This window comes from Rhizophagus irregularis, chromosome 28, assembly GCF_026210795.1.
Source record: "Rhizophagus irregularis chromosome 28, complete sequence".
In the NCBI taxonomy this organism is placed as follows: Eukaryota; Fungi; Glomeromycota; class Glomeromycetes; order Glomerales; family Glomeraceae; genus Rhizophagus; species Rhizophagus irregularis.
This window is the reverse complement of record NC_089456.1, coordinates 1,242,834-1,269,389: the sequence shown is the minus strand read 5'-3', so window position 1 is coordinate 1,269,389 and position 26,556 is coordinate 1,242,834. Positions and strand designations below refer to the sequence as shown.

At 28.5% G+C, this 26,556-nt stretch overlaps 5 protein-coding genes across 5 annotated transcripts; 1 reads left to right on the top strand and 4 right to left on the bottom strand.

Moving 5' to 3' along the window:
- Positions 1-333: 333 nt before the first annotated feature.
- On the top strand, positions 334-673 carry OCT59_018926 (uncharacterized protein; the record flags this gene model as incomplete). Its single annotated transcript, XM_066135692.1, has 3 exons — positions 334-457; positions 514-588; positions 666-673. 3 exons carry the CDS (start codon positions 334-336, stop codon positions 671-673), a joined length of 207 nt encoding a protein of 68 aa, XP_066004957.1.
- A 3,154-nt stretch (positions 674-3,827) lies between these two features.
- Positions 3,828-11,801, bottom strand: OCT59_018925 (uncharacterized protein; the record flags this gene model as incomplete). Its single annotated transcript, XM_066135691.1, has 12 exons — positions 3,828-4,408; positions 4,481-7,003; positions 7,097-7,290; positions 7,395-7,586; positions 7,656-8,093; positions 8,169-8,668; positions 8,746-8,945; positions 9,019-9,179; positions 9,265-9,893; positions 9,973-10,084; positions 10,156-10,827; positions 10,908-11,801. 12 exons carry the CDS (start codon positions 11,799-11,801, stop codon positions 4,204-4,206), a joined length of 6,720 nt encoding a protein of 2,239 aa, XP_066004956.1. The 3' UTR covers positions 3,828-4,203.
- Positions 11,802-17,541: 5,740 nt separating this feature from the next.
- OCT59_018924 (uncharacterized protein) lies at positions 17,542-19,214 on the bottom strand. The gene is made up of 2 exons (XM_025322697.2): positions 18,881-19,214; positions 17,542-18,749 (listed from the first exon to the last, which is right to left on the bottom strand). The coding sequence occupies exons 1-2, from the start codon at positions 19,124-19,126 to the stop codon at positions 18,066-18,068; spliced, it is 930 nt and encodes a 309-aa protein (XP_025165702.1). The 5' UTR covers positions 19,127-19,214; the 3' UTR covers positions 17,542-18,065.
- A 958-nt stretch (positions 19,215-20,172) lies between these two features.
- On the bottom strand, positions 20,173-22,381 carry OCT59_018923 (uncharacterized protein). The gene is made up of 4 exons (XM_025328638.2): positions 21,708-22,381; positions 20,783-21,626; positions 20,656-20,688; positions 20,173-20,566 (listed from the first exon to the last, which is right to left on the bottom strand). The coding sequence occupies exons 1-4, from the start codon at positions 22,344-22,346 to the stop codon at positions 20,469-20,471; spliced, it is 1,614 nt and encodes a 537-aa protein (XP_025165701.1). The 5' UTR covers positions 22,347-22,381; the 3' UTR covers positions 20,173-20,468.
- A 922-nt stretch (positions 22,382-23,303) lies between these two features.
- On the bottom strand, positions 23,304-24,858 carry OCT59_018922 (uncharacterized protein; the record flags this gene model as incomplete). Its single annotated transcript, XM_025332893.1, has 2 exons — positions 23,304-24,451; positions 24,543-24,858. 2 exons carry the CDS (start codon positions 24,856-24,858, stop codon positions 23,304-23,306), a joined length of 1,464 nt encoding a protein of 487 aa, XP_025165700.1.
- Positions 24,859-26,556: the final 1,698 nt, after the last annotated feature.

Below are 26,556 nucleotides of genomic sequence, written 5' to 3'. Positions count from 1 at the left end.
CATACGAATAACCCCAAAATGTTATCAGAAATCAGAATTTATCACCTCGAATGCAACTAATATGAATGGTAAATATAAATTTAGTAAATTTCTTACTAGTTGATTTTTACGCAAGAATTCATTCCATCACGAGCTAGAAGAAAGAATTAGAACTCTTTTGAGTCAACAATATGAAGCTATTGAAGCGCGAAAAAGGAAATCATATAAGGATATTTCAGAGAAAAGCAATAGAAAAACAAAACCGTTTTTTCGTTTTAGTTATGGAATTAGTGGATTTTATGTGGGAATTTACCATGTGGGTTGATTAAATGTAATTTCCCAAGCACTTTTGTAATGAACGAAAATCGTCCGCATCACGTGAAAGAAATTAGTCACGTGGAAGATCCACCAATGCATATCAACCGATATTTACGTACCTTTAATAGTCACGAAAAAATAATTATATCCAAACGTTTGGGTATGGCTTACACAAAGGTTGTTACTAGGGCAAATGATTCTTTTTTTTTTATAAAGAATTAAAAAATCCTGCGATTTTAACGAAATCAACAAAAGCACAACGTATACGGCGCGATCAGTTTTTGAAAAGAGGTATAGAATTTGAAAACAATAAATTTGGTACAAGGCTCATTGCTGGTTTTTGTAAAGTGAAATTTTACAAATTTAAGGATTTTGAAGCTAATGGGCGATATAAGGCAGCATCGATCGTTAAAAAGAAACTTCAACTTCAAATGGAAAAGGTCAATAATTTATCTACAGAAGTGGCTCGTTTGGAATCAATGGAGAGGATAGAGCATAGATAGATCGGTTAGTTATAGGGTTATTCAATCGTTATAATTGTTCACCTCTATGTACATGTATTTCTAAAATTAATGTAATCTTTGCTTGCTTTATATAAAAACAGTTAATAAAGAAAATGCGTTACTAATCAAAAAAAAAGAAAATTGCGTAATATAACCCCCGTGTATGAAATAGTGATAATTTTATTAGTCGCATACGTGACCAATTTATTAATAATATTAATTACAATGCTTCAGTCTGAAAAACCAAATTTATATATTTATATTGCTTTGTTAATTTAAATTGATCTAGTGCTCTCCTACCGGGTCAACTCAAGTCGGGTTTGGAGAAAATATTCGACTCGACCGACCTGATGAGCATAATTAACTCGAATAAACCCAGGTTATTCGAATATCCATAAATTGCAATTAATATAACAAGAGTTCATGTTTAGAGGAATTGGGTTAGTGTAAATGCTAATGCAAGATTTAGTAAAGATTACGTTTTTTAATAAAAAAACATTGAACCCAGTGTTTTTCATTAAAAAAATATAAAAAAACATCGAATCTGATTTTTTTCATTAAAACAAAAATAAAAAATGTCAAATCTGACGTTCTTTCATTGAAAAAAATAAAAAGCGTCAAATCTGACGTTTTTTCATTAAAAAAAAATAATAAACATCAAATCTGACGTTTTTTCATTAAAAGAAACAAAAAAAAGTTTTTTAATAAAAAAATGTTGATTCAACGATTTCCATTAGAAAAGAATAAGAAACGTCAGGTTTGACGTTTTTTCATTAAAAAAAAAAAAAAAAAGTCGAACACGACATTTTTTCATTAAAACAATATTTTTTTTTATCGAACCCAATGTTTTTTCATTAGAAGAAATAAAAAACATTTCTATTTATAAAAATTTCAAGAAAAAATGCCAAAACATTTTCTTAATAACTTGCGGTCAGGGTTATCAAATTCATGACCTACCTCTGGTCAGTAACGTTTTTTCATAATCTATCTAATTAAAAAAATTTTGTCATATTTAGATTACCCTGTATAAATAATTTGAATTGTGTAACATTGAAAAGTGTGCGTTTGATCTATTTCGTAATTATCATATCATAATTAATATATCATATCATAATTAACTGACTACGATAACAAATCTTTAAACTAATACATTTACAGTTAATTAAAATTTTAACTGTATTTTTTTTTATTCTGATGGATTATGCATTTATTTGTGGTCATTTCCGCTCTCTTAGTTACCACGAACCATTTCTTTAATAATAATTTTTTTCAGTTTTTACCAAAAAACCGAAACTACCTTTTTAGTCTTTTTTTTTTTAAATTTTTCCCTCTTTTTATCATTATTGGGGATTTTTTTTTAATCGGAATTTATCAAAATTTTGGATTTTTTTTTTAACCCAAAAAATAGTCTATTCTTTTTTTAGTCAATGATATTGTTTCTAACTAATAAATTCGTGTGAAATTTTTTTTTGATATTAACGAATTTTTTTTGTGAGATTGTTTTAATTATATAGATATTTTGTAATTAAATCAATAAAATCAATAAATTTTTTGATAAATCTATATAACTAATAAACTATATAACTTAAAAAATTTATCTGACGTTTGGATTAGTCTCTGCATAATATTCCCGTGACATACCTCCACCTGATCTATTTATTCCAATCCAATTTACCTTCAAACTGAAAAAAAAAATTTCTTCCTTTCTTCTTTCGGTTTAGTTTTTTTTTCAAACCGAAAATTTGTTTTTTCTCATTCTTTTCCCGTTTAGGTTTAATTTTTTTCGATACTTATTTTTTTCAGATTCCTTTTTTTTCAGAAATTTCCCTTTTTTTGAACCGATTTCTTTCCCCCAAATTTATTTTTAATTTTTTTCAAATTCATAAAAATCAAAAAAAAATTGATATTTTTACAATATTTTATAATTAATTAATTGAAGAAATTGTTGATTTAATAATAGACTATTATAACCAAAATTCTTAATTCAAATGGTTTAGTTAAATTAATAATTTATCGAATAAAATGAGTATCAAAAGAATAATAATATATGAAATGAACAGATTTCTAATACATTTAAATGATTCAAATATTTTTCCTAAGTTGATTATAAGTTTAAAAACAATAAGAAATAATTAATTAATTAATATAAATATTTGTAGTATTTTCATAATATTAAAGTTTTCTCAAAAATACTTCTAAAAAAATTAATCAATTTTTATTGATAATTATTTTTTCACAATTCTTAATTAATCCGAATTTCACTCTACACTCAAACATCAAATCATTAATACATTATTTTAAAAATAATTTATTATTTATATCATTCTAATATTATAAATATAATTTAATACATATTTTTTGTTACCTAATTATTACAATATTAAATTCCTAATTATAAACAAAAAACTTCTTTAATTTACTTAGTATTACATTATAATATTAAATCTTTCTATTTAAAAAAACTCATTGGTCCTGGCGCGAAGCAACGGGTGACAGCTAGTAATATATTAAAAAAAATGTTTCGCACCATTTTATTATGAAAGAACGTTTTCACTACATTTTTTTAAATATAATATTATACAAAAAAATGTTGCGGCACTACTATAAAACTCAAAGCAAATAAACACTCAATACAAAATTAATAATGAAACAGTAAAATAATGATATTTATTGAATTTAAATATATATTTATTTTATTAAAGTGGTAAAAAAGAAAATTAGCATTTCTGTAACATGCTATTGATTGGTGAAATTTTAAAATCTCATAAACTTAAATATGAATTCTACAAAATTAAAAAAGTTTTTTTATGCCAAAAAAAAAAAAAATTTTTTTGTGTTATGCGTTTGGAAAAAAAACTTAATATAGTGGGAAGTGATACAGCGTACTACTAAGCGTACTTACTCAGCACACTATAAATAAATTGATTTTCTTATCATCAAGGTAGTTTAAATTTAAAAGTTGGAAACATTTAAAATATTTTGTGTAAATACATGCAACATTGCAATAGGTACTATCAAATTTTATTCTTGATTAGAACTTGGACTCATTTATTTACTTAATAACTTAACAAATTACATAGAAAAAATCAATTAGATCAACAGTTAATTGACTTAAATTTTTAAAAGTAAATAAAATTACATTATTTAGATTGGAAATTAGAGATCCAATTGTTATATAAAGGTTAAATAATATCCTAAAATACTACAATCTATCACATCCAGTTGAAAAATACTGTTATTTGGTTTTAACTTTTAGACTAGTAAATCGGATTTTTTTTTTTTGCAAATATAAATTTTATCACATAAAATTACTCATAACTTTGATAGCTGGAAATGGAATAACCGCAAATAAATAGAACGAATCATAAGGATAAATATTACGTTTGGTTGCACTTTGTCCCATTCAAAATTCTTTTTGCTGGAAAATTTTATTACTATTAACTTCATCCTCGTATTCATCCACCCAGTTCTGAAATTGATCAATAATATCCTCTGCTTGTTGCAATTCTTTTTTCAACCACTTAATATTTACTTCTTTATGTTGCGCTGAATTCTCAGTTATTGACAACGATTTTAGCGCTTGTTCAACTTCTTTATAATGGTTATTCCTAAAATTACAAGTTTCGCTTAACTTAGTAAAAGAAAAAAAACCATTGTAAAAAATCCAAATATTAACAAACCTTAGTTCATCTTCCAATTCTAAACGGCGATTACTTTTGTTTGAATCTGGAGAACATTTATTAATAAATGCTTTCATCCGCTTGTATAGCCTAAGGAGCTTCACAACAATATCCACTGTCTGGCCTCTCAATAAAATATTATATACGCACACCGATTTTTTGTTTACTTCTTTCGCAATACTTTTGCAGAATACCACCATATCATTGTAAATCTTATTCGGAGTTGGGTCATAACCAGGTTGACGTGATTTCACCCGTTTATAAACTCGGCGAATCCAGCTTTGAATTTTTTTGACAGCTTCTAACTTATGAAACCAGGCCTGAATTTTTCTGATTTTTATTACCCTGCGAAACCAGCCTTGAATTTTTCTAATTGCTTTTTGAGATCGACGAATTTTGCAATACCAAACTTGAAGTTTATTTACAGTTGTAACATTTTCCTGATTATTTACCGGTGATTTAATCTGCTGGAGAGCAGAATGGAATTCTTTAGTAGATTTATATCTAAGCTTCTTAAAACTATTTTTTTCTATTCTAGAAAATTTTGACAAAACTTCTGTATATTTCGCATAATGGTAAACAATAACAAGGTAATCACAACCTGTTTCCTTAAGATCGTTACATAAAACATTTGTAAGTTGTTCCAAAGATTCCTTTTCCAGATATTTTTTAATTTTCGCAGAAAAGACTTTGCGATTCAAATTTTTGAAAAGAATAATGACTTTTGTTGCAAGCTTTGTTTCATTTAGACTAACGAGGATCAAGAGACGTATCAGTCGAAGAATAATTGACAAGTAGACCTGCTCTTCACAAATAAGAAGGTTAAGAAGTTTTTGGACTTGATCAAAAGAATTATTAATCATATCTAGATATTTCTCCCTGTCATAATTATGTTGATCATCTGGAATAAGCGGCTCTGCAGTGAACTCTTCAAAATAATTAATCAAAAAAGCCCGAGGAATACAAAAGTCACAATATCCAGGTTTAATTGTAAAAACTAAAGATATAGTAAATTCTATAAGAGAAATTAAATTACCAAAAGCATCAGATGTAACAAGATTAACCAGTTGTGCGTTATCAATAGCATATTGGATAAATATTTTTATATTTGAAATTGCACTAATCACATTATTGAGATAAAGATGAAAAAAGAATGATGAAAGTCGATTTCCAACTGGTATTGCTTTGTTATGCCCTTTGTAGTACTCAAAACCAATAGGCAAATTGTTAGAATGTGAAAGGATTTTTGTTTTTGATACTTTCCAATTAAACTTATTAATACTCCGTCTATCTTGCAACCACTGAAAAACAAACATATATTCCAATATAACTTCAAAGTTATTGATGTCTTTAAAATTGAATAACCATGTCTTGCGAGCAGGATAAATAAGCGTCTCACGTTCAGGGAATTTAATATAAGTGGCTTCCGGACAGCTTACTTGTGGAGATTGATAGCGAGTATGAATTTTAATCAATCTTTCAGTCCACCACTTTTGTAAGTTACGAATTTTTTTAATTTGTTTGTAATTAAGATACTTTTCCAATACATCATCGAACATTATCATTACGGTGTATTGGAGACGGGAAAACATCAAACGTTGATACAGAATTGATGGTGTTGGTTTCACATGATGTCGCCGGCAACCTGATTTTTCACAGGAAGTAAACTTATAACACAGTTGATAACTTATATCTGGAATATTTCTACCCTTCTGGTCAGCATTTTGGATATGCTTAAAAATGCGTGGGACAAGACATTTTAAAATACTTCGGTGTACATCAATCGCATCATAAATATGCTGATCATTCCTGTTTTCTTCGCTGATCTCTATCATGCTTTTAAACGGTTTGTCTACGAGATTGAGAAGTGGGTTGCCAAATGAAATTTGCCGTTTTTGTAGGTTAATAACTTCTCTTATACAGAAAATGTCTTCAAAATTCTTTTTGATTTGATTTCTCTTTTTATTATTGATAATATTTATAAAAGAAAAGACTAATTCACACATCCATTGCAGATTTTTCAGTCGTTCATAATGATGTTTAGATTGAATACCAGATGATTGTGGAAGAATCTGCAGCCATATGTTTACCGCATGAAACTCGGTAGCAAGCTCTTTACGATGCCTAAAAAATTGTATATACTCGTAAACCTTATTAAAATCCTTATCTAAGTAAGCTGAATATAAATTAAACTCTTCTATTAAATTATTCCATTTCTCAGATTTACTTATCAATCGTGATTCAAATTCCATGATAAACTCTTTCGCCTTGGAAAGATATTTTTGAAGAGTACTAGGACTTGTAATATATATTATTGTTTCCTTCAACATATCAATTCTGCATATATACAAGATTAATTCTAATGTTTCATCAATATCATCATCATTATTATCATCGATCAATATTTTATACATATCAACAGCCTTATCAAATTTACCATCTGAAATGGCAACAGAATGATAACTGTTTTTAATGTGACGAGCAACATGTCGAAATGTCCTGTTTTTAATTTCTTGTTTGTAACTTTTTATAATAAATAAATAAATAATTAATTAAATTTTAGATTGCATAATTTTTACAAGTTAATTCAATGGGTGGAATTAAAATTGGGCTCACCTTAGTATAAATTTAGCCGCAATTTCAAGATCACCATCCTTGTAAGCAAAAGCAGCATCATCATACTTCTCTACCTTTTCAAAATATTTACCCGCTTCTAGATACATATATGCCTTAAGATAACTATATGCAGCAGATTCAAAATTCTTATCTTCGGCATAAATATCACCAGCTTCTTTATACATGCCAATTTTCTTTAAGCAAATTAGGTAACATTAAGTAAATTTGTAAATGTCAGCTTTAGTGAGTATTGGAAAAAATTGGAGCCGACATATATCCTAATTATAGCTAGAAATACCTGATAGCATTTAGCTGCCTCGTCTGGTCGAGAACATTCCTGAAAAGCTCTAGCAGCATTAGTAAAATTAGATTTTATAGTATCTTCATTGAAATCATCATCTCTAGAATCCCTAGCGATCTGTCGAAGACGATATGCATAAGCTAGTTTACGATCCTTTTCATTTCCACTCTTCGTAAAACCAAAAATAGCCTAAAAATAGTTTAACTTTTTTGTCAAATATAATAAAATTGAAATTGAATAACTCAAAAAATGATTTACCTGCTCATATTGCTGTTTTTCAAAATAATCTCTTCCCTTTTGATCCCACTCATCTGGACTACTTTTCTTAGCCAAATTAGAAAAAAAGGTTTTCGCCTGTCCCAAATTAGAAATAGTTTTTACCCTGAATAGCCTTTGATCCTTTTTCCGATCTTCTTCCCGATATTCTTCCCAATCTTCTTCTTCTCGAACTTCTTCCTCTTGATCTACCCGATCTTCTTCCTGATCTTCTTCTCGATCTTCCTCACAGCGTTCCCAGTATACTCGGATTGGTAAGCTATACTCAGTATTTTCGTCGCAGATCCAGATATTCCGTCGAGCCCTAGTTACTGCAACATATAGATGTTTAAGCTCTGATGAAAGAATATAATGCTTCTCGTGAGAGAAGACCGGTACACGCTCGGACTTTTTTTTTACAGCAGAAAGAATTACCCGCCACTAAAACAAGCAAGAATGAATGAATAAATAATCTCGAATAGTTTAAGGTTACAGTACAGTACGTATAATTTATACCTTTCGGCATGCAGGTGAATCGGTAAAGAAATTGTACAAAAGAACATCATTAAACTCCATACCCTTAGCATCTAACACGGTTAACACCATTGCACCTTTATCGACTAATTTCATTACACGTGATTTAACTTCTTCATTGCGCACAATAATCACTTGATCAGCACCAAATTCGATAAGTGAACTTCGTTTTTTAAATTTCATTTCCCTGCAAATATCATACGTAAATTTAAGCTCATTTGGCCTGTTATTTAAAATATTAAAATATTCCTCTTTAAACTCATTAACGATAATAGGCAGTGGACCGTCAACCTCACTACGTTCAGATGATAATTGGTCAATTGAATTAGGGAAAAGATGCTGGATAAGTTTAACCACTGAAGCAGCAAGTTTAAGAATTCCATTATGGGAACGGTAATTAATATTCAGATCAAATAATTTTGGTTTTAAAATATTGTCATTTTTCCGAGTAAGTTCCCATTGATACATTAAGGCTTGTAAATCTATATCAGATATTATTAAAAAAAAAATTGTTAAAATTAAAATTAGGGAAATAAACTTTTTTATTTTATGCGAATACCTTGAAATCGGAAAGAAGACCCTTTAGCAATACATTGTGCTATATCTCCTGCAAAAAAAATGCTACTAGTACGGTCAAAAACCTTTAGGATAAGGGCTAAATCCATAATATGATTATCTTGACATTCATCAATATATACTTCATGTATATGTAAACTACCCAGTGCTTTTTTTTTGGCGCGACGAAAGATGGCCAACGTTCTGTAAAGATTTCGAGATTTCAAATAATTTATCCTAAAAAATAAAAACTATAAAATTATACAATTGGTCTTACCGATCCATCGAATCATATTCATGCCTTTGCGCCTTCATCTTTTCATAATGCTGAAATAAATCATAAATCTCATCACGGTTATAGCAAAATGCTGGATACTTTTTGATACTGACGTCTATATAATCCTCTCTTGATAAGAAATCCACTTCAGGATTTGTACCCTTAAATTTTTTATGAAAAATTAAATGGAACTCGAAATTTATCTGATATATTAATATGCCATGTAATTAATTACTGATTACTCACCTTAATAATAGAAAATTCAGAGTAAACCAACTCACAATCAAATTTTTTCTTACTGTAATCATTAAGAGATGGCCAATATTTTTTCCGAAATCTATCATAACTCACGAAAATTTCTTCTGTGTCTTTTGTTATTCGGTTAAATCTTTCTTTATCCTTGTCATATAAATCGATATTATCTGCATTCAATTTTTTTTGTATTATAAAGTCCTGATTTTTGATACCATAAGTTCCTTGAAGCATTTCAAAAAATTTGTCAAAAGTAATAAACAAAGGAAATTTGTCATCTGTCAGCTGCAGATAATTAAACGTGTTTGGAATTTCTTTTAACTCCTTTTCCTCATCTCTCTCTTCGCGCATTGTTAAAGTGGAAACACATTCGCCCCTCTCTTTCTTCTCTCTATATTTACGAAACTCCGCCTTAGTTATCTGTTTTCCAGCAAGTTCAGCAGATTCTAACAACCTGTCAAAATATTTCTTTACGTGGTGACGCAAATTATAGCTCACTGTAATAAATATCTGTCTTTTGTAAAAATTTCTGTTATTGCCACATAAAGATGGGTTTTCGTAGATTTGGCTATTTAGGTATGAAGCGATTTGCCTAAACACAATACATGTAGTCTTACCAGTCCCTAAATATTAAATATTTGTTATATATAAAATCAAATGACTAAACTTACTTCTTAGTTACAAAATGTTTTTCCTACTAACCTGATCGACCAACAACGATCGCTGATGTAGGACAATTAATAATTTCATACTCTCTCTTAGATACTTGAAAGGTAAATCTAAGACCACCCAAGACTAGTGACTTATACAAGTTCTATAAGAAAGAATATTATCTATTAAAATAAATTCTAATTAAATATTTTTATATCGTCTCTGTATACTTACCGTTGATAATGGAACAAATTTATTTGTAACAAGCTTTTTATGAATCATTAACAACTCATCTTCCGTTCTTGAGGCATATACCCTGTCTTCAGAAGATCCCGTATCTTCTCCATCTCCAAGGATTTTTGGTAAAACTAAATTATTTTTAGCTCTTTGTTCCATACACCAATGTCTCTGCTTTGAAGTATAAACTTGATGAACTATTGAAAGGTCATTTAATACTTGGTCTATTTGTTCCTTATTATCGGTGACAGCCCAAATCCTGACAAGCTGCGTAAGTGAATTGCTACGAATAGTAAATCCATAATCAATCTGCCAAAGAATCTTTAGACCATTATCGGGAAGTACTATCTCATAAACCGGAATAGCACTAGTTTGCATTGCGTTACATCGCAACTTATGTCTGTCCCATGCTCCAGAAGATATCTGTCCAAGTTTTTGCATAATCAACCTAATCACATCAGGTCTTGATTCCAAATGTTGCAGGTCTTTAATTGCGTCTTCGCTAAGCAAGATATCCCAAGGTCCGAGCTTATCATCTTCATTAAATTCAAATGGAAGGTGAAAGCATCTTGATGGTGCTGACTCGTCTTCCAAAATGTATTCATCAGGAAAAACATAATTAAGCGCCTGCCTTTGGCAACTTATACATGGAAAAAGTTCCATTAAATTCTAAGTGAAAGTTAAATAAAGTTTGTCAATTTTGCAGTTCAATTAATTATGTTTGATTAAAGCAAAAAAAAAGTAATTACCTCAAATGAATCTATCTTTCGTTGCTCAAGAGCTCGTGAAAAGTGAGGTAAATCTGAAAGCTTTTGAGGCATCTTCATCCCCAATAATGTGAGATGCTGTTCATCTTTAATAGATAAAGGAAACAAGCTGTTTTTACCGACAGTTTGCCTCCTATGCCAATGTTGCTCCTTATTATCAACGCTCTCGTAATCTCTTAGAGTTCTCAATAGTGCAGTGCAAGCTTTGTATACAGAAAAACCTTCTGACAACGATAAGTTATTTACATGCTCAGGACATTTTTCCACAAGATCAGCAACTATATCTACCGCCTTGAGCAACTCTACCTGCTCAATGTGTTTAATCAGGTTGAAGTCAAACAGTATACGTTTAAGGCAATGATAACCATACAATTCTGATATCAAAACTTCCAGAATATTAGCATGCATGATTGCACTAAAGATGTTTTTAATTGTATTAAAGACTGAATTCGGTTTATTATTTTCTTTAATACCAGCCCACCAGAGAAGTTCAACACAGTTGTGAAGGAGCTCATTAAAGCCAAAAATGTAAGATTTGTGCAGGTTTTCCTTGATTACATCGGTGATTAAACGTGAGATGAATTTAGCAAGTAAGATATTCCGTTTCAAATTGACATTTGTAACGACCTGTAAATATTTATCGCAGAGGTGGGAAGTAAACGCTTGAAGTTTCGGTAGGTATTTGTCAAAAGAGTTTGATAATTCGGTAATGAACTCATCCACCGAATCCGATTGATTCGATTGATTGAGACATCGTTTCAACAGGTCATTCCATTTCTTTCCATCATCATTCTTCTTGTCATCATCATTCTTTTTGTCATCATCATTTTTATCATCATCATCATCCAGAAGTTTAATTAAAGATGTTGCATCCATAAGAACTAGGTTATAATTTAACGTAATAAATTTTTTTTTTTTTTTTGTCTCTTTAAAATGCTTGATAAAAAGAAATTTTAAATTGCTTTCTATTTCCAAACTGAGAGAATAGTGAATTATTATTAATTGTTTCCTGTGGGAAAAAAATAAATGTTTACCATTATATATAGTCACCAGTGTTGAAACCTGGAACCCCAAATAGGTCGCACTTTATCTTTTTTAGAAATTGAATTATCCATAAGAGGAAAGATCTGTATTACTTTTTTGGAACCATGTATATTTTGGGGTCTAAGGGTTTTTCCGGAGCAGAGTGCAAATCGTTTTATTTTTTTTATCCAATTGAATCGGATCCTTGATTTCCAATATTTCATTCACAACATATATACCGTAATCATGGGTTTACGACTTTTAAAATCGGAATAAAAAGAATAAAAGTAAAAAATAGTACTGCTGGATTTTTCATCATATCCGTCTTTCCTGAAAATAAAAGATCTTCATGCATTATTAATTATAAAAGGAAACACCTTGTTTTTTATCTTTATTTAGTTCAAAAAATTAAAAATTATTTAAATGAAAATAAAAATGGAACCTAGACCAAAAGAATTAATTAATGTTGCAAATAAAATCTTGTATGGAAGTCAAAGTCAATCAAGCCATCAAGAACTGATTATCGGTCTTTTTATAATCAACTAACTAAAAATGTATTTTTAACCTTCCTTTTTTCTCTATCTTCTCTTCTCTTTCTTTAGGTCTTCTTTCGTTTTTCAATTAATTAATCTTGAAAAGTAACTCATCAGATGAACTAATAACCAAGAATATCTTCACCCGATATTCTTCAGTTCCCTTTTTACATCTTCTTTTAGGTATGTAGTTTGGGAGTGCGGGTTATGTATGGGTGGGTGGTGTGTGCGTATTTATTCGCTCTTCACTCGTTTTCCATCTTTTCCTTTCCCTTTCCCATACTCTCGCTCCTCTCTCGCTTTCCCGTCCTTTTTCACTTTCCCGTTCCCTTTTCCCATTCCCTTCACCTTTCTTTTCTCTTGTTGTCCTCTCTCCTTTTCCCCTTCCCTTCTCCTCCTCCCCTTTCTTCCCTTATTCTCCTTTCCTTTCTCCTCCTCTTTCCCTTTCCATTATTTCTCGCTCTTCCCTTTCCCATCCCTCGCTTTTTTCTCCCTCCCCTCCCCTCCTGATCAATGTTGCTGCACCTCAACGGTGACAACAAGATTTTAAAAGACCTGGCTAAGTCGGCAACAATTTGTTCACTTTTATTAAATATATATACTGTATATATATCTGATTTTACATTTATTTAGATTTACTCCAATCTTATATTAAATACTTTATTATCAAATAATTTTTCTTAGAATTTTAAATATAAATTAAATTCATTACTTTCTATAGTCTGAATTGTTAGCTTAATTGCAAAATTTCATACCAAAAATTCACTTTTTCTCAATTTTTTTTCACATATACGTAAGAAAGCAGCGTGTTGCTCATATTAGCTTTATATAGACAAAGTTTTTATTCAATTCGAGTTTTCATATGTTTTTGCTACTTGACAATAGAGAGTTAGAAATTATACCCGCTTTTTTTTGTGACTCATGAATTTATTACAAAAAAATTTTTAAAAAATTTCTGTATGCTCTTATCATTATTCTATAATGAAAACAATTTTGGAATGTATTGCTATCAAATACGATTGTATAAAACCAGCTAAAACTAAAATAATAAATATTAAAACAATTTCAACATTTGGTTTCAGTTAATTCATCACTACGCCAAATATTCTATAAAAAATTTTATCCGTTATTTCTGTAAAAACTACGTAAAATGAGCCTTTCCCGGATCCGTTCACAGAAAATGTAAATATTTGATAAATTCCGTGATATAAGATCATTAATTCCGGAAATATGAACCTTTTACGGAAAAAATTTGGAATATAAAAATGGATGGACTTTTTTTACAGGGATATAATATCAATCAGATAAAAAACTATTATCTAGCCCTATAAAAAATTTTCAGAAAAATGATCACACGTCTGTTTCTTAGGAATAAAAACTAGTTTTTTTCGGATTTTTTTTTTTATGGTAGATAAATTAAATCTGGATTCTATTCGAACATCCAGGAATTTAGATAAGTCCAGGTACTTGATTTCCAAAGCTGTACAGTCAGACCGATATCCTACCGATAACTGCCTGTACCGGGTCCTTACAGTAAACTAGCACCTATAGATGATAGAAATTTTTTCTCGGCGTCCGGGTTTATTTGTAGAGGGTATTTTTCATTTTCATGTAGTTCCTTTTTTTTGTTCTTTATTTTATATCACAACGCTGGCTATGCCCAGGGTTGTTTAATTGCAATAATAGGCAGGGCGATCCTCGCGAGGGTTGGGTTTTCACAATTATACCGATATTTTAGGTTACACTTAAATTAATTCGGGCCAACACTACAAATTTGGCCTGAGTTATTCCATCCAAATCACATGACATTTAATATATGAGATTTTATGAGTTTGCATAATGCTGGCAATAATTGGATTTTGGCCCGCATTATGATTCACTGATGACTTATAGGACTTATATGTAACGATATATTTTTCCCGACTCTATTAAGAAATATTATCTAGATATTTTTTTAGCATCATATTTCCTTCCAGGAAGTATAATCAATTGCTAATTATTGTATATTATTGTATTTTTTTACTTAATTATAAACATTTTTAATTATTATAAATAATGTTTCCAAGATGTAGCATAGATGCAATATTTTTATATAAGATCTTTCACTTAATTTGTATTTTAATAGAAGGTTGAAAAGAATCACGATCGTATCTTTAAGGAATCTCTCGGCCTGAGAACAAAACAAATAAACTTATCCATTAATTTTGTTTTAAAAATATGCTTCTTACTGGAAATAGGGATGATAGTAGAATAATTTGGTTTGATAAATTATGAATAATTTGAATGATATAGTGGGATATTTGAGATGAATTACTTTACTTTCTCGAACTCTGCATATAATATATAAGGGAAACACAATTAATTGTAATAATATTTTTTTTTTAACGTTTATTTACTCATTATTTAATTAAAAACTTTGATCGCAACATTAAAAAAAAGAACTCGCTTTATCTTTTTTTTTGATCCGATTATTCGACTCACGCATTATCACGTGATCTCTTCAGTTATTTTTTCCAAAGAATTCGCTTTCTTCTTCATTTTTGAATAATCTATATACATAATTTTTTTAGTAGTTTATTTTTTATTTCAAAACTTACCTAGGAATCTGGTATTAAATGTGTAATATCAATGGTAAGCAAAAACTAAATACATTTGGTTTAATATTCTCTCATTTTATTGACTGTGTTCCTCCGGTCCTAGGTTTTTTAGGGTTATTTCTACAGAAGTATTTAGGACGTAACGTAAATCAACTGTTCATCTGAAACTTGTACTGATTTTAGTTTTTTCGTGGACTCAGGGATTACTGTTTGAAATCTTTCACGTTCTTATGATCTAACTATAAGGAATTTCGCCATCAGCTAAGTAATAATATTGTTGATACAGTATAAAGCAATTGTACACTTATATACTTGGTGACTTTATGGTATATTGTACCTTTCTGCGTAGGTGTAAATTAAATTCCGATATCGATTATTTTGTGCTATTTGTTCGAGGATATGAGTTTTTCTTTTCGCTGTTAGTAACGAACTATTGCTAAAAGTTTTTTTTTTCTTTTGTTATTATTCAGGTCTCTTGGATGCGTGGGAATTCGGTGAGGTGTTTTTTTGAATTAATTCTTTTAACAAAATAGCTACTCACCTTTCAGGCAACTGTTCGTTCATCATTTGTGGTTGGAAAAAAAATTAATCCATAAGCATGTGTTTAATTTGATTATGAGCGAGCTGCTAAAAAAAATAAACATTAAAAATTATTACATACTGGCAAAGCATATCACCAAAACTTGGTATTAAAATGTTTATGTGATTTTTCGTCCCCTTGAGCAAAAATGAAAGAAATTAGATTTCAGAATTAATTGAGAATTAATAATTTATTTTATTAAATACAACTGATTATATTTAATTAATTTATCATATGCTATGTGGCAGACCGGTACGTTTTTCACATCGCAAAATCAATCAACATAAGTTCGTTTGTAACACGAAAAATAATTAGAGAAAATAATAACAAAGAGAATCAACAAATGTCGCCAGTTGGTTATATGATTAATTGTGCAATTAACTATTTTAAGATAGATAATTATTTATCATAAACAAAATTGGTAATTAATATATCAACGTGTAAAAATAATCCTAGAATCACGTGATAAAAATTCAGGGTTGTTCAAGATCTGGCAGGATCAGTTGTTTTACCTAGGTTCATATGTACTTTGACTACACTTACTGCTTTATTCATGGTGGAGACTGCGGCAGCATTCTTCCATTTATCTATCGTTTCACATTGAATATCTGTTGCCGTAACACTGTAGCTTTTGTAACAAAAGTGTAGTTATTGAATAAATATTAGAAGTACAGACGGCCAGGTCAGGTGTGGGTAGTAAATGTGCACTTGGTTCGGAAACTTGCAGTGGACGTACTCTTTTAATCAGGACGTACCCAATAAGAGTTGCAAGTAACCTGGCAAAAAAGCCCCATCATCATTACTTAAAATTTTAATCTCACCTTCTTATTATTTGAAAGCTTTTGTGCAACATGTCCAAGTCAGAGAGAAAAAGAAATGTTTTATTAAAAAACATTTCTTAATTAAAGAAAACTTTCCTAAAACCCAATTTACCTTGGGACTGTGTATAGGATAAAAAATACAATTCTGTAAGCGAAAACGGGCCTAAAGTTGTAAGATCTTTTTGATCGATTTAAATACCGTAAATCAGGTGATCGAAATCTACATCCAGGCACAGGAAAGAGCCGACTTCTTCAAGAATTGCCAGCTTTATTATATGATCATCAAGCTAAAGAATATACGGATGACAGTGATTAATCAGGATGTACGTTACCTTTGGGAATGGTAGTCCTGCAAGCTTGGAAGATGTGCGAATTGGTGAAACATCAGTTGCACTGCGAATAATCTATGAGTACTTTTTTTCTGGAACTATGAAACATGAGAATATTTAGAAACAGAACGCTCAAAATTGCAGGTGCACTCAATGTCATTCTTGAAGATGTTAATAGTGATAGGGATAAAAATAATTATTATATTAGATCTGTCGTCTTTTGCATTGACGAACTAAATGTTTTGCACCGGTTAATGAAATTTTAATTTTTTTTACAAACTGTACAGTTGCCACGAACCTCTGTTCCAGGAGGTTTGGTTCGGTATATAATGAATTCGTAATATAATTTACCGAACTTCTGGATAATTTAGGCCAAATTTGTAATGCTGGCCAAAATTATAATTTCGTTTAACATAAATTTTCGAAAAAATTACTAGTAATTCTGGCCAGCGCTATAAAATTGGTCTGGACTACTATATAGTCACATGACCGTTCGTTATAAAAAGTATAAAGTTATTTTATAGCTTATATATAGGAGCTGGTTAAGTTACGAGATTTCAGTACAAACAGGTTCGTTATAACTAAAGTTGCGCATGTTGCTACGATTTGTACGATAAGAATTTGGATATTAAACTAAATCCAATTTAATTGTGGCTGCCACTTGCAAGCGTTAAAAGGACTCTCAGATATGAAAAAAGGTATGTAAGATGATACATTGATACCATAGATGTTTAAACTTTTAAATTTAACATGAAAAACCAGTTTTATTTTCAACACAAACTTCAAAAGAGTAACGGATTGTGAACAATTTATAAATTTGATCGGAAGTAATATAAAATGTATAACCTAAGGAAAAGCAAAGTACATTATTTTCTCATCATGTGACATGAGTCTGTGATGATGTATAATTTTAAACTTGGCATGAAAAAATTGATCGTAAGATCTACAAATAATTAAAAAAAATTAGTGATAAAACACGTTTCCTTTATATTTTGTATACTGTGTCAATGCATTGAGTCAAAAACATTGACATGCGTAATAACTTTTTTTGCATGATCCATATGATTATTCGCATTGCATCATAAATATTTATCCGAAGTCATATTGTTATTCATAAAAATATATATTTAATAATATAATATAGCAAAGATATAATACAAAAATTATTACATATATGTGAATTAATAAAAAATATTGCTAGTATGTTTTTTGAATTATTTCAAACGTTTATAAATTATTTCAAATGCTCATACTACTTTACTTAATTGTAATCTTTCTTTTAGGTTTATCATTATTTTTAGGAATTCTGATCTTTAATACACCATTTTCTAAAGTAGCAAAAAATTCATCATCCGATTTAATATTAGTAGGTAACTGAATTGATCTGGAAAAATAACCATAAGGACGTTCTCGTATATGAAATCTATCATTTTGAGAAGGATCGTTTTGACGACGATGTTTAATATGTTGATATTCATTCGTTTGTTGTTGGTATTGGGGATCATTCGATGATTGTTGGTTATGAGGATCATCCGATTGTTGTTGGTATTGTTGAGGCTGGCTCGATTGTTGTTGAGGCTCATTTAAATTATATTTTTGTTCGGCCGTTTGTTGATACTGTTGAGCTGAAGATGGTTGTTGTTGATATTTCTGAGGTTCGGTAGATTGTTGAGGTTGTTGTTGAAGCTGTTGTTGAGGTTGTTGTTGAGTTTGTTGAAATGGTTGAGGTTCGGTCGTTTGTTGATATGGTTGAGGTGGTTGTTGTTGATACTGTTGAGGTGGCGGATATTGATTAGATTGATTAGTTGGATGTTGGCGATTATCTTTACCAACATTTATCTCTTGTGCTTGTGGAGAAGAATATATATCTTGACTAAGATGACCGGACAAAACCAAAACTGATTCATGTAACTCGATATCAATATCATCTTTTCTAACACCCTATAAAAATTTATTTGGAAAAAAATAAAAAAAAAATTTAGCAAAAAATATAAATATATAATAATATATAATTTTAATTTTTCTTTTTAATTAAAAAAATGAATAATAAATATGAGAGAAAGAAAACTTACGGGAACATCAGCGACAACAAGATATTCTCTATCAACTTCCTTTATATCAATAGCAGGGGACCAAGTAGCATTTTTACCATCATCTACACCACGAAATTTTGTACTATTAGTTCTGGTAAATCCTACATCATTTAAGAAATCATCAAATAATCTTGAAATTTTCCTTTCAAATTTATTATAACTATTACTACTACTATTATTATTAGTATGATCGTTATTAAATTCCGTATCCTTGTTACGTGTCATTTTGAGAAATGTTTTAATAATGTTTAGATGATGTTTATAATGTTTAAAATGTTTTTTAAAATATTTTTTTTTCTTGTTCCGAAATTTCGAAATTTGTTGTCCATTATATTTATACCTTTTTCAATTACTACGACTATCAAGTTAAATTATCGAATTATGAGCTCATCTTGGCAAAATTTAGCCCGAAATCGTCATAATTCGTTAATCATGATTTATATATATTGTACTGAAATTAAATAGTTAGACTAGACAATCCCTAATTGCTTAAATTAGCTGATAGCTGCGCCAAATATTTAATTATTTAAAAAATGTCTACCGTTTTAATTTAAATATTTAAATAATATTTCCTTTTTAAATGAATTGGATGATGGATATAATCCGAATAAATCCGTTAAATTATTATGTAAACAAAGAAAAACAGTCAGATATTGCTAGTACCTATGCCAAGTATTTTTTAATTATTTAAAAGTCGACCGTTTTAATTTAAATATTTAAATAATATTTCCTTTTTAAATAGATTCCATAAGCTGGGATGATGAATATAATCCGGATAAATCCGTTAAATTTATTATGTAAACAACAGACAGATATTTAAATAATTAGCTGGTACCTATGCCAAGTATTTTAATTATTTTTAAAAAGTCGACAAATATGATTTTGTCAAAAAATGAATTCTCCAAGCTGAAATGATGGGATAATCCGTTAAATTATTATATTATTATATCAACAACAAAAAAAAAATACACTTATATTTAAATAATTAGCTGGTACCTATGCCAAGTATTTAATTATTCGACAAATACGGATTTTGTTAAAAATGAATTCTCCAAGCTGAGATGATGGATAATCCGTTAAATTATTATATTATTATATCAACAACGAAAAAAAATACACTTATATTTAAATAATTAGCCGGTACCTATGCAAAGTATTTAATTATTTTAAAAGCTCGACAAATATGATTTTGTTAAAGATGAATTCCTAGGCTGAGATGACTGAGATGGGATAATCCATTAAATTATTATATCAACAACAAAAAAATACTTTTATAAATATATATATATAATATATGAATATGAATAATTTATTTTTTTTAAATACATGAGACTACAGTTAACCCTATTTATATTATAATAATTAAATAATAATGAAATAATACTTTTTTTTTTGATAATAATATACATATGAAATTTTTATAACCAATAAAAATGAATAATAAAATGAATAAATATATATAATTATAAATGCGTCTTGGTAAGGCACAAGTTGTTCAAAGGGAGGGCTGGGAGAGTAAATGTTTTCCAAAAAAAGGGCGGAGTGCCACAGGTATATATTAAATTAATTATCTAGGATATGAACGATTTGGATCAAAAGATTCGTCAACATTTTCGAGCCATTTCATTAAATCTTTCCTCGTTAGTTTCACGAATCTATTTTGAACTAAAAATAAAAAAAAAGAATTTTTTTTAAAAAATCATGTAATAAAAATTAAATATTATATAAATAAATCAATATTAAAATATATTTACCTCTGCGTTCAAAATCTTCATTTAATTCAATATCTATGTAAAAAAAGAAAATTAATTAATTAATAAATAAATAATTTAATAAATTTCATCAAATATTACATTACATATTACATTACATATTACATACCTTCATCACTATCATTCTCATTAAAATTTAATTCTTCGTTATCATCATCATGTTCAAAATCTTCTTTTCCCAAATCAGTAGTTTTAATTTGTTGACTTTTATAAATATCATATTTATATAAAGGATATTTCAATCGAATTTGTTGTTCACATTTATTAAATTGCGAATTAATATTATTTTCTTTAATTTCTTTAATCCAATTTCCAATAATATCAACTAATTGAGAGATAAGAGGTCTATTAAATTCATCATCATCCCAACATTGTTTCATTATTTTTTCAAAAGATTTTGGAATATATTTAGAATTATAAATTGGTCGAAGTCCATCACAAATATCAAAGATTAAATCGTTTAATTGGTCACGCGAAACGTTAATGAAAGGGGGAACGCCAACCGAAATTTCATACATTAACATGGAAAAGAAGTAAACATCTGAATATTTTGTGTAATTGTGACCACGAAGTATTTCAGGGGGTGTGTATTGCATCACCCCAAATGGGTCATATGATCTATCAGCTGGACCCGAAATTCCCAAATCCGATATAAATATTGATAAATTAGACTTTTCATTGGAAACAAGTATGTTACCAGAATGAAAATCATTATGACTTAACCCTGATGAATGAATTTTATTAAGTCCGATTGCTATCGATTGTAATAATTCGAGTTTTTGTAACCATGAAAGAGTAATAAAATTATTATTAATAAAATTTCTTAAATTTCCTTGTTCAACGAATTTAGTTATTATCATATAATCTTTCGTTATGGAATCTTGCGTTATTCCATATATTGGCAAAATTTCATTATTTTGATTACCAGAACAATGGAGCAACGAAATCTCAAACTAAAATTATAATTTAAAGTGTTAATAATTATTCACAAACTCCACCCCCGAAAATTACATAAAAAATATATAATACTTTACCTCATATAAGAAATCTTTAGAAATATTCTGAGAATTATGTAATCTTTTTAATGCAACTTTAAATTCACCATCCCGATTCCAATCATTTTTTGATTGATTCCAATTAATAATTGGACCTTTTGACCAATAAGCAGAATATATTGTACTAAAACCACCTTTTGATATATATTTAACATCATGTAAATCATCATAAGGTATCCATTCAATAAAAACTCTACGTTTATTATTAGAAGATTGTGATGATTTTATTAATTTATCAATATTATCATTTCCACTTTTCCATTTATCAAAATTATTTTGAAAATGTGAAGAAAAACATGATGAACAATAATTTTTTGAAGTATATTGTTTATTACATTCTTCGCAAAAACCAAAATCATCTCTCTTTGATGTTCGTAAAGGTAATGATGACGATGATGACGATGGTGACGACGACGACGACGACGACGACGATGATGATGATGATGATGACGATGATGATGATGATGATGATAATGAAGGAGAATTTAATTTTATGGTTACAGTCTTAGGTTTAGGTACATTTTTGTTTAAATTTAATGATATTGGAACTGATTGATATTTTACTGGAGAATTTAAACGTATAGTTTTGTAAACCGTCGTTTTTGTTTCTGTCGACATTTTTTTTTTTTTTTTGTAAAGAGAAAAATTTTTTTTTTTTTTCAGAAAAATCAATCAAATATATATATGTATTTCAAATGAAAATCTAGTTTAAAATTGGTGCTTGAAACACAAAGATACCAGAAATGGAAATTATTCAACCCCATAGATGAGACAATAGTCACAAAACAAGCGTAACCACAAGATTTTGATCATGTATCATTCTCTTTTAGGGAACTAGTATTCTTTTAAGTCCTTGATATTGGTTGATCACGTAACAAAGAGTAACATACATACCATTTATTATTATCCAAAGATCAAGAAACGCCGATGCATCGATTAATGTGATTTACGCCGTAAAAATTACACAAGAAGAAAAGAAGAAAAAAAAAATCTATCAAAAAAAAAAAAAAAAAATTTTCTCAGTTACTATAATTATTTTTATACCTGCATTTTCATTGCATTTTACCGATCATTTGAATCTGTTTCTCAGCCTATTATTTTCTGATGTCAATAATAAATAACTCAGCAAGTCCGCTTGTACAACAATACAAAAGTCCAAATTAGGATCTAACTTTGTGGCGTATAGTTAAATTTAATTGTAATCAATAAAACATTAACACATTCCCCAACTTTTTACTTGCGTAACATTTTTAAGTAGTCACAAATCACGTAATTACGTTACAAAGAATTAAACTTAACTTGAAAGTTGTCGAATTATCAAACACTTAAAAAAAAATTAATTATTTGCCTTTCAAAGTATTTCAATATGAATAAAATGAGCAATAAAACTTTATTACTAAAAACATTGTTTTTATTATATAAGAATGGTTTAATTACTATATGCATCTAAATAATCGAAATAATAAGGTAAAACCCTCCCTATTACATACAGTACAGCTTACTTTGTTCAATCGGCTATGACCATTGCCTATAAATCACGTGAAAATACGTATATAATTAGACGTTTATACGTAATCATTTTTTTCTTTTAACATTTCTGCTTGAAGATGTTTCACCTAACTCCATATCTAGCATGGAATCTTTAAATGATCTCTTTTTTTGATTAGTTTTATTAATTATATCATCAATCACTTCTTGTATATAAGTTTTATCCATTAATCCCATTTGTTTCCACTTTTCAATGAAATTTGTACTACCATTTGCATCATCGTCCGTATCTTCCTCTTTTCCTTTCCCCTTAATGTCATCTTCAATAAAAGAATTTGGTAAATTTCTATTTTGATGAATTTTAGACCAAAATTTTACGATATCAATAGCGATTCTAGAATCTTTGATAAATTTTTGTTTACAATCAAAAATTTTACCACTATGATTAATATTTTTAATATGATAATAATCATCATCATCATTTAATTCACTAAAAGATTCGGCAAATTTAATGGCCTCATTTATATTATCAAATAATTTCAAAAAATTGAATTGAAAAATCGAATTAACATCCATATAATTATATACAATGAATAATTCATCATTATCTTTTAATTTTAATGGTTTTGTTAATTCAGTTTTAATAGGTTCAATTGCGATTCTCCATTCATTAAATCCTTCTTGTAATGAATCAAATATTTGAGTATTATGTTGAACAAAATTAGCTGGAGAAAATGTTTCTTCTTCATCATATATTGCGTATTGATAAGCTTCAATATGTACCGTTGAAAGATCATAAGAAACTCCTGGGAATGATATAGTAAAATCATTTGGATCATCTAAATATGTAAATGCTAAATAAAATGGTCGATATTTTAATCTATTAAATACTTGTCTTTTCCATGCTACGGATGGTTTAAGTTCTGGTGATGCTAATGATTGTATCATAATTAATGGTTTCATTATAGAACTAATAGATCCTGGTGATAATTCTTTATATAATTCTTGCCATAATTTCTCTGAATTTGTAATAAATTTATGAATGGGTTTGTAAGTTAAACTTACGGATATTAAATCTTCTACATCAAGGTATCCTAATATTTCTTCCGCTATTTGAAATCCTACTGGAAGAAATGTATTTTGTGAAAGTTTATATTGATATAAATTATTTTCAATCGAAAATTTGAATTTTTTTGAAGATTCATTTGAAGGAAGATTTTCATCATCAATCAGATCTAAATTTGAAATTAGAATTATCGGTAAATATGGTAAATATCTATATTTTTTTTCTTAAAAAATTTTTCTTAAAAATAAAAATTTACATACCAAACATTCGTTTCAAAGATTCACTTTCTCCTTTTAATGGTTCTAAATTTGATAATCTCATATCCTTATTTTGAGGTACGATTAATTCAAATATATTTTGTCTCGGTGATACATTTTCGTTTTTAGAAGGGACGATTCTTTTCCATTTATTTCCATCTTTAACTAACCTATTAGGTTTATTATTGTCGATAATATTAACTTCTTTAATCTCTTTTCTCTGCCATGTATTCCCTACACGAACGAGTCTTGGTTCCTTTATGATTATTTTATTAGAACTAGAGAATTTTTTATTAACTTGACTTTTGCGTCGTGTCATAATTATAATCAATAGAGCTCAACTTACAAAGCTGTTTAAATAAATAATTTATCCTCCTCCCTGATTTTCGTGTATTGTGTATATATTTGTATTGTTTGAAAGGCATCGAGTTGAATCCCGCATATTGAGTTGAATAAAACTGGTTTGTTCTAATCCCGCATTGAGTTGAATAAACTGTTTGTTCATATTTTGTATTTTCTTTAACAAATAGGTCGATCACAGTGAATTGGTATCCGCGGATAATATCACGGATTTTGATTACGATATACTTGGAACCTTTTTTTTTTTTTTTATAAAATCTAAAAACGAAAAATTAATTAAAAAAATTCCGTAACTTACAATACATTATTATGTTATTATGTTATCCTGTCAACTATAACCCGTATTGAAGCTCAAATTACGGATTTTTGAAGCCCAAAATCGGTCAATTTCTTTATTGAAAAGCGCCAGATGGCTGAGACATTGAGTCGTTTATAGATAAGATATTCCAAATCTAATCAGTTATTGTCAATTATATTATTGTTCGGTTTTTAATATTATTTATTATTGAATACAATTATGATTATAAAAGTGATACATAGCGCAGTTTATCAAATTGTACAAATGGGACCTGACCTACAATGTAGTACATACATATTAAATACTATTCAGCGAAGTAAAATTTATAAAGAAACTGCGCATGTAAAATAATTTTTTTTTCGCTCGTAGCGAACTTTTTAAACTGCACATGTAAATTAATTTTTTATCGCTCGTAGCGAACTTTTTAGTTATGACGAATTTTTTAATTACAAGCAAAAAATTTTATCCTTAATTCAAGTTAATTAATTTGAGTAGATAAAATTTAAAGAGAAATTCACTTTCTCTATAAAAAAAATCACATATCCGATATCCCGATTTATCGATCGGAGAAAGAATGTTCTATTGATTTTTGAATATATTACTGAATATATTACATGAATATTCTTTATTAAATTAATTTTTTTTTTTTTCGCCCTTGTTCTTCATGAAACTTTCGATCATGCTCTTTCTTTTCAAATACTATTGGTTGATCATAGTCAAGTAAATAAACACAAATTACCCGTTCTTCTTAATAACCGGGAACTTTAATGTTTGTGGGATACAAATCCATTTTTTCAAACAAGGATATTTTTTTTTTAGAATTTGTACAACACATAACAATCATTTATTAACTTTTAAGGGCAATTTTTGTCCTATCATTTCCGTAATTTATCTTAAATCAGTATTTTGCAATTAAACTAATTACTAGGTAAAAACTGCGGAACGTATGTATCAGTATTCAGTATCTATCTTTAAAATGGAAAAACCTTATAACATTGGTGCATGTTTGTAATAACCTTTAGGTTTACTCTTTCTTATCAAAAACTTTATGCATGCAAGATGTAACTCCAAATTACGTCAAAAAATGTATTAAAAATGAAATTTAATTATTTCTTTTTCTTAATAATTGTATTACAAAATTTTATGTAATAAACTTGAAAATAGATCACAATTAATAAAGAAAGTACGTTCTTTACGTTCTTTCAGTTCCGGTACCTATAATAATTCTTATCTGTTATCTATTTATTCTATTTTTATTATATTATTATTACTATTTTCATTTTAATGTTTTTTTTTCTTTATTCATTTCTTTCTTTTTTTATTCAACAATCGTAATAATAATTCGTGTTACGTCCCTCA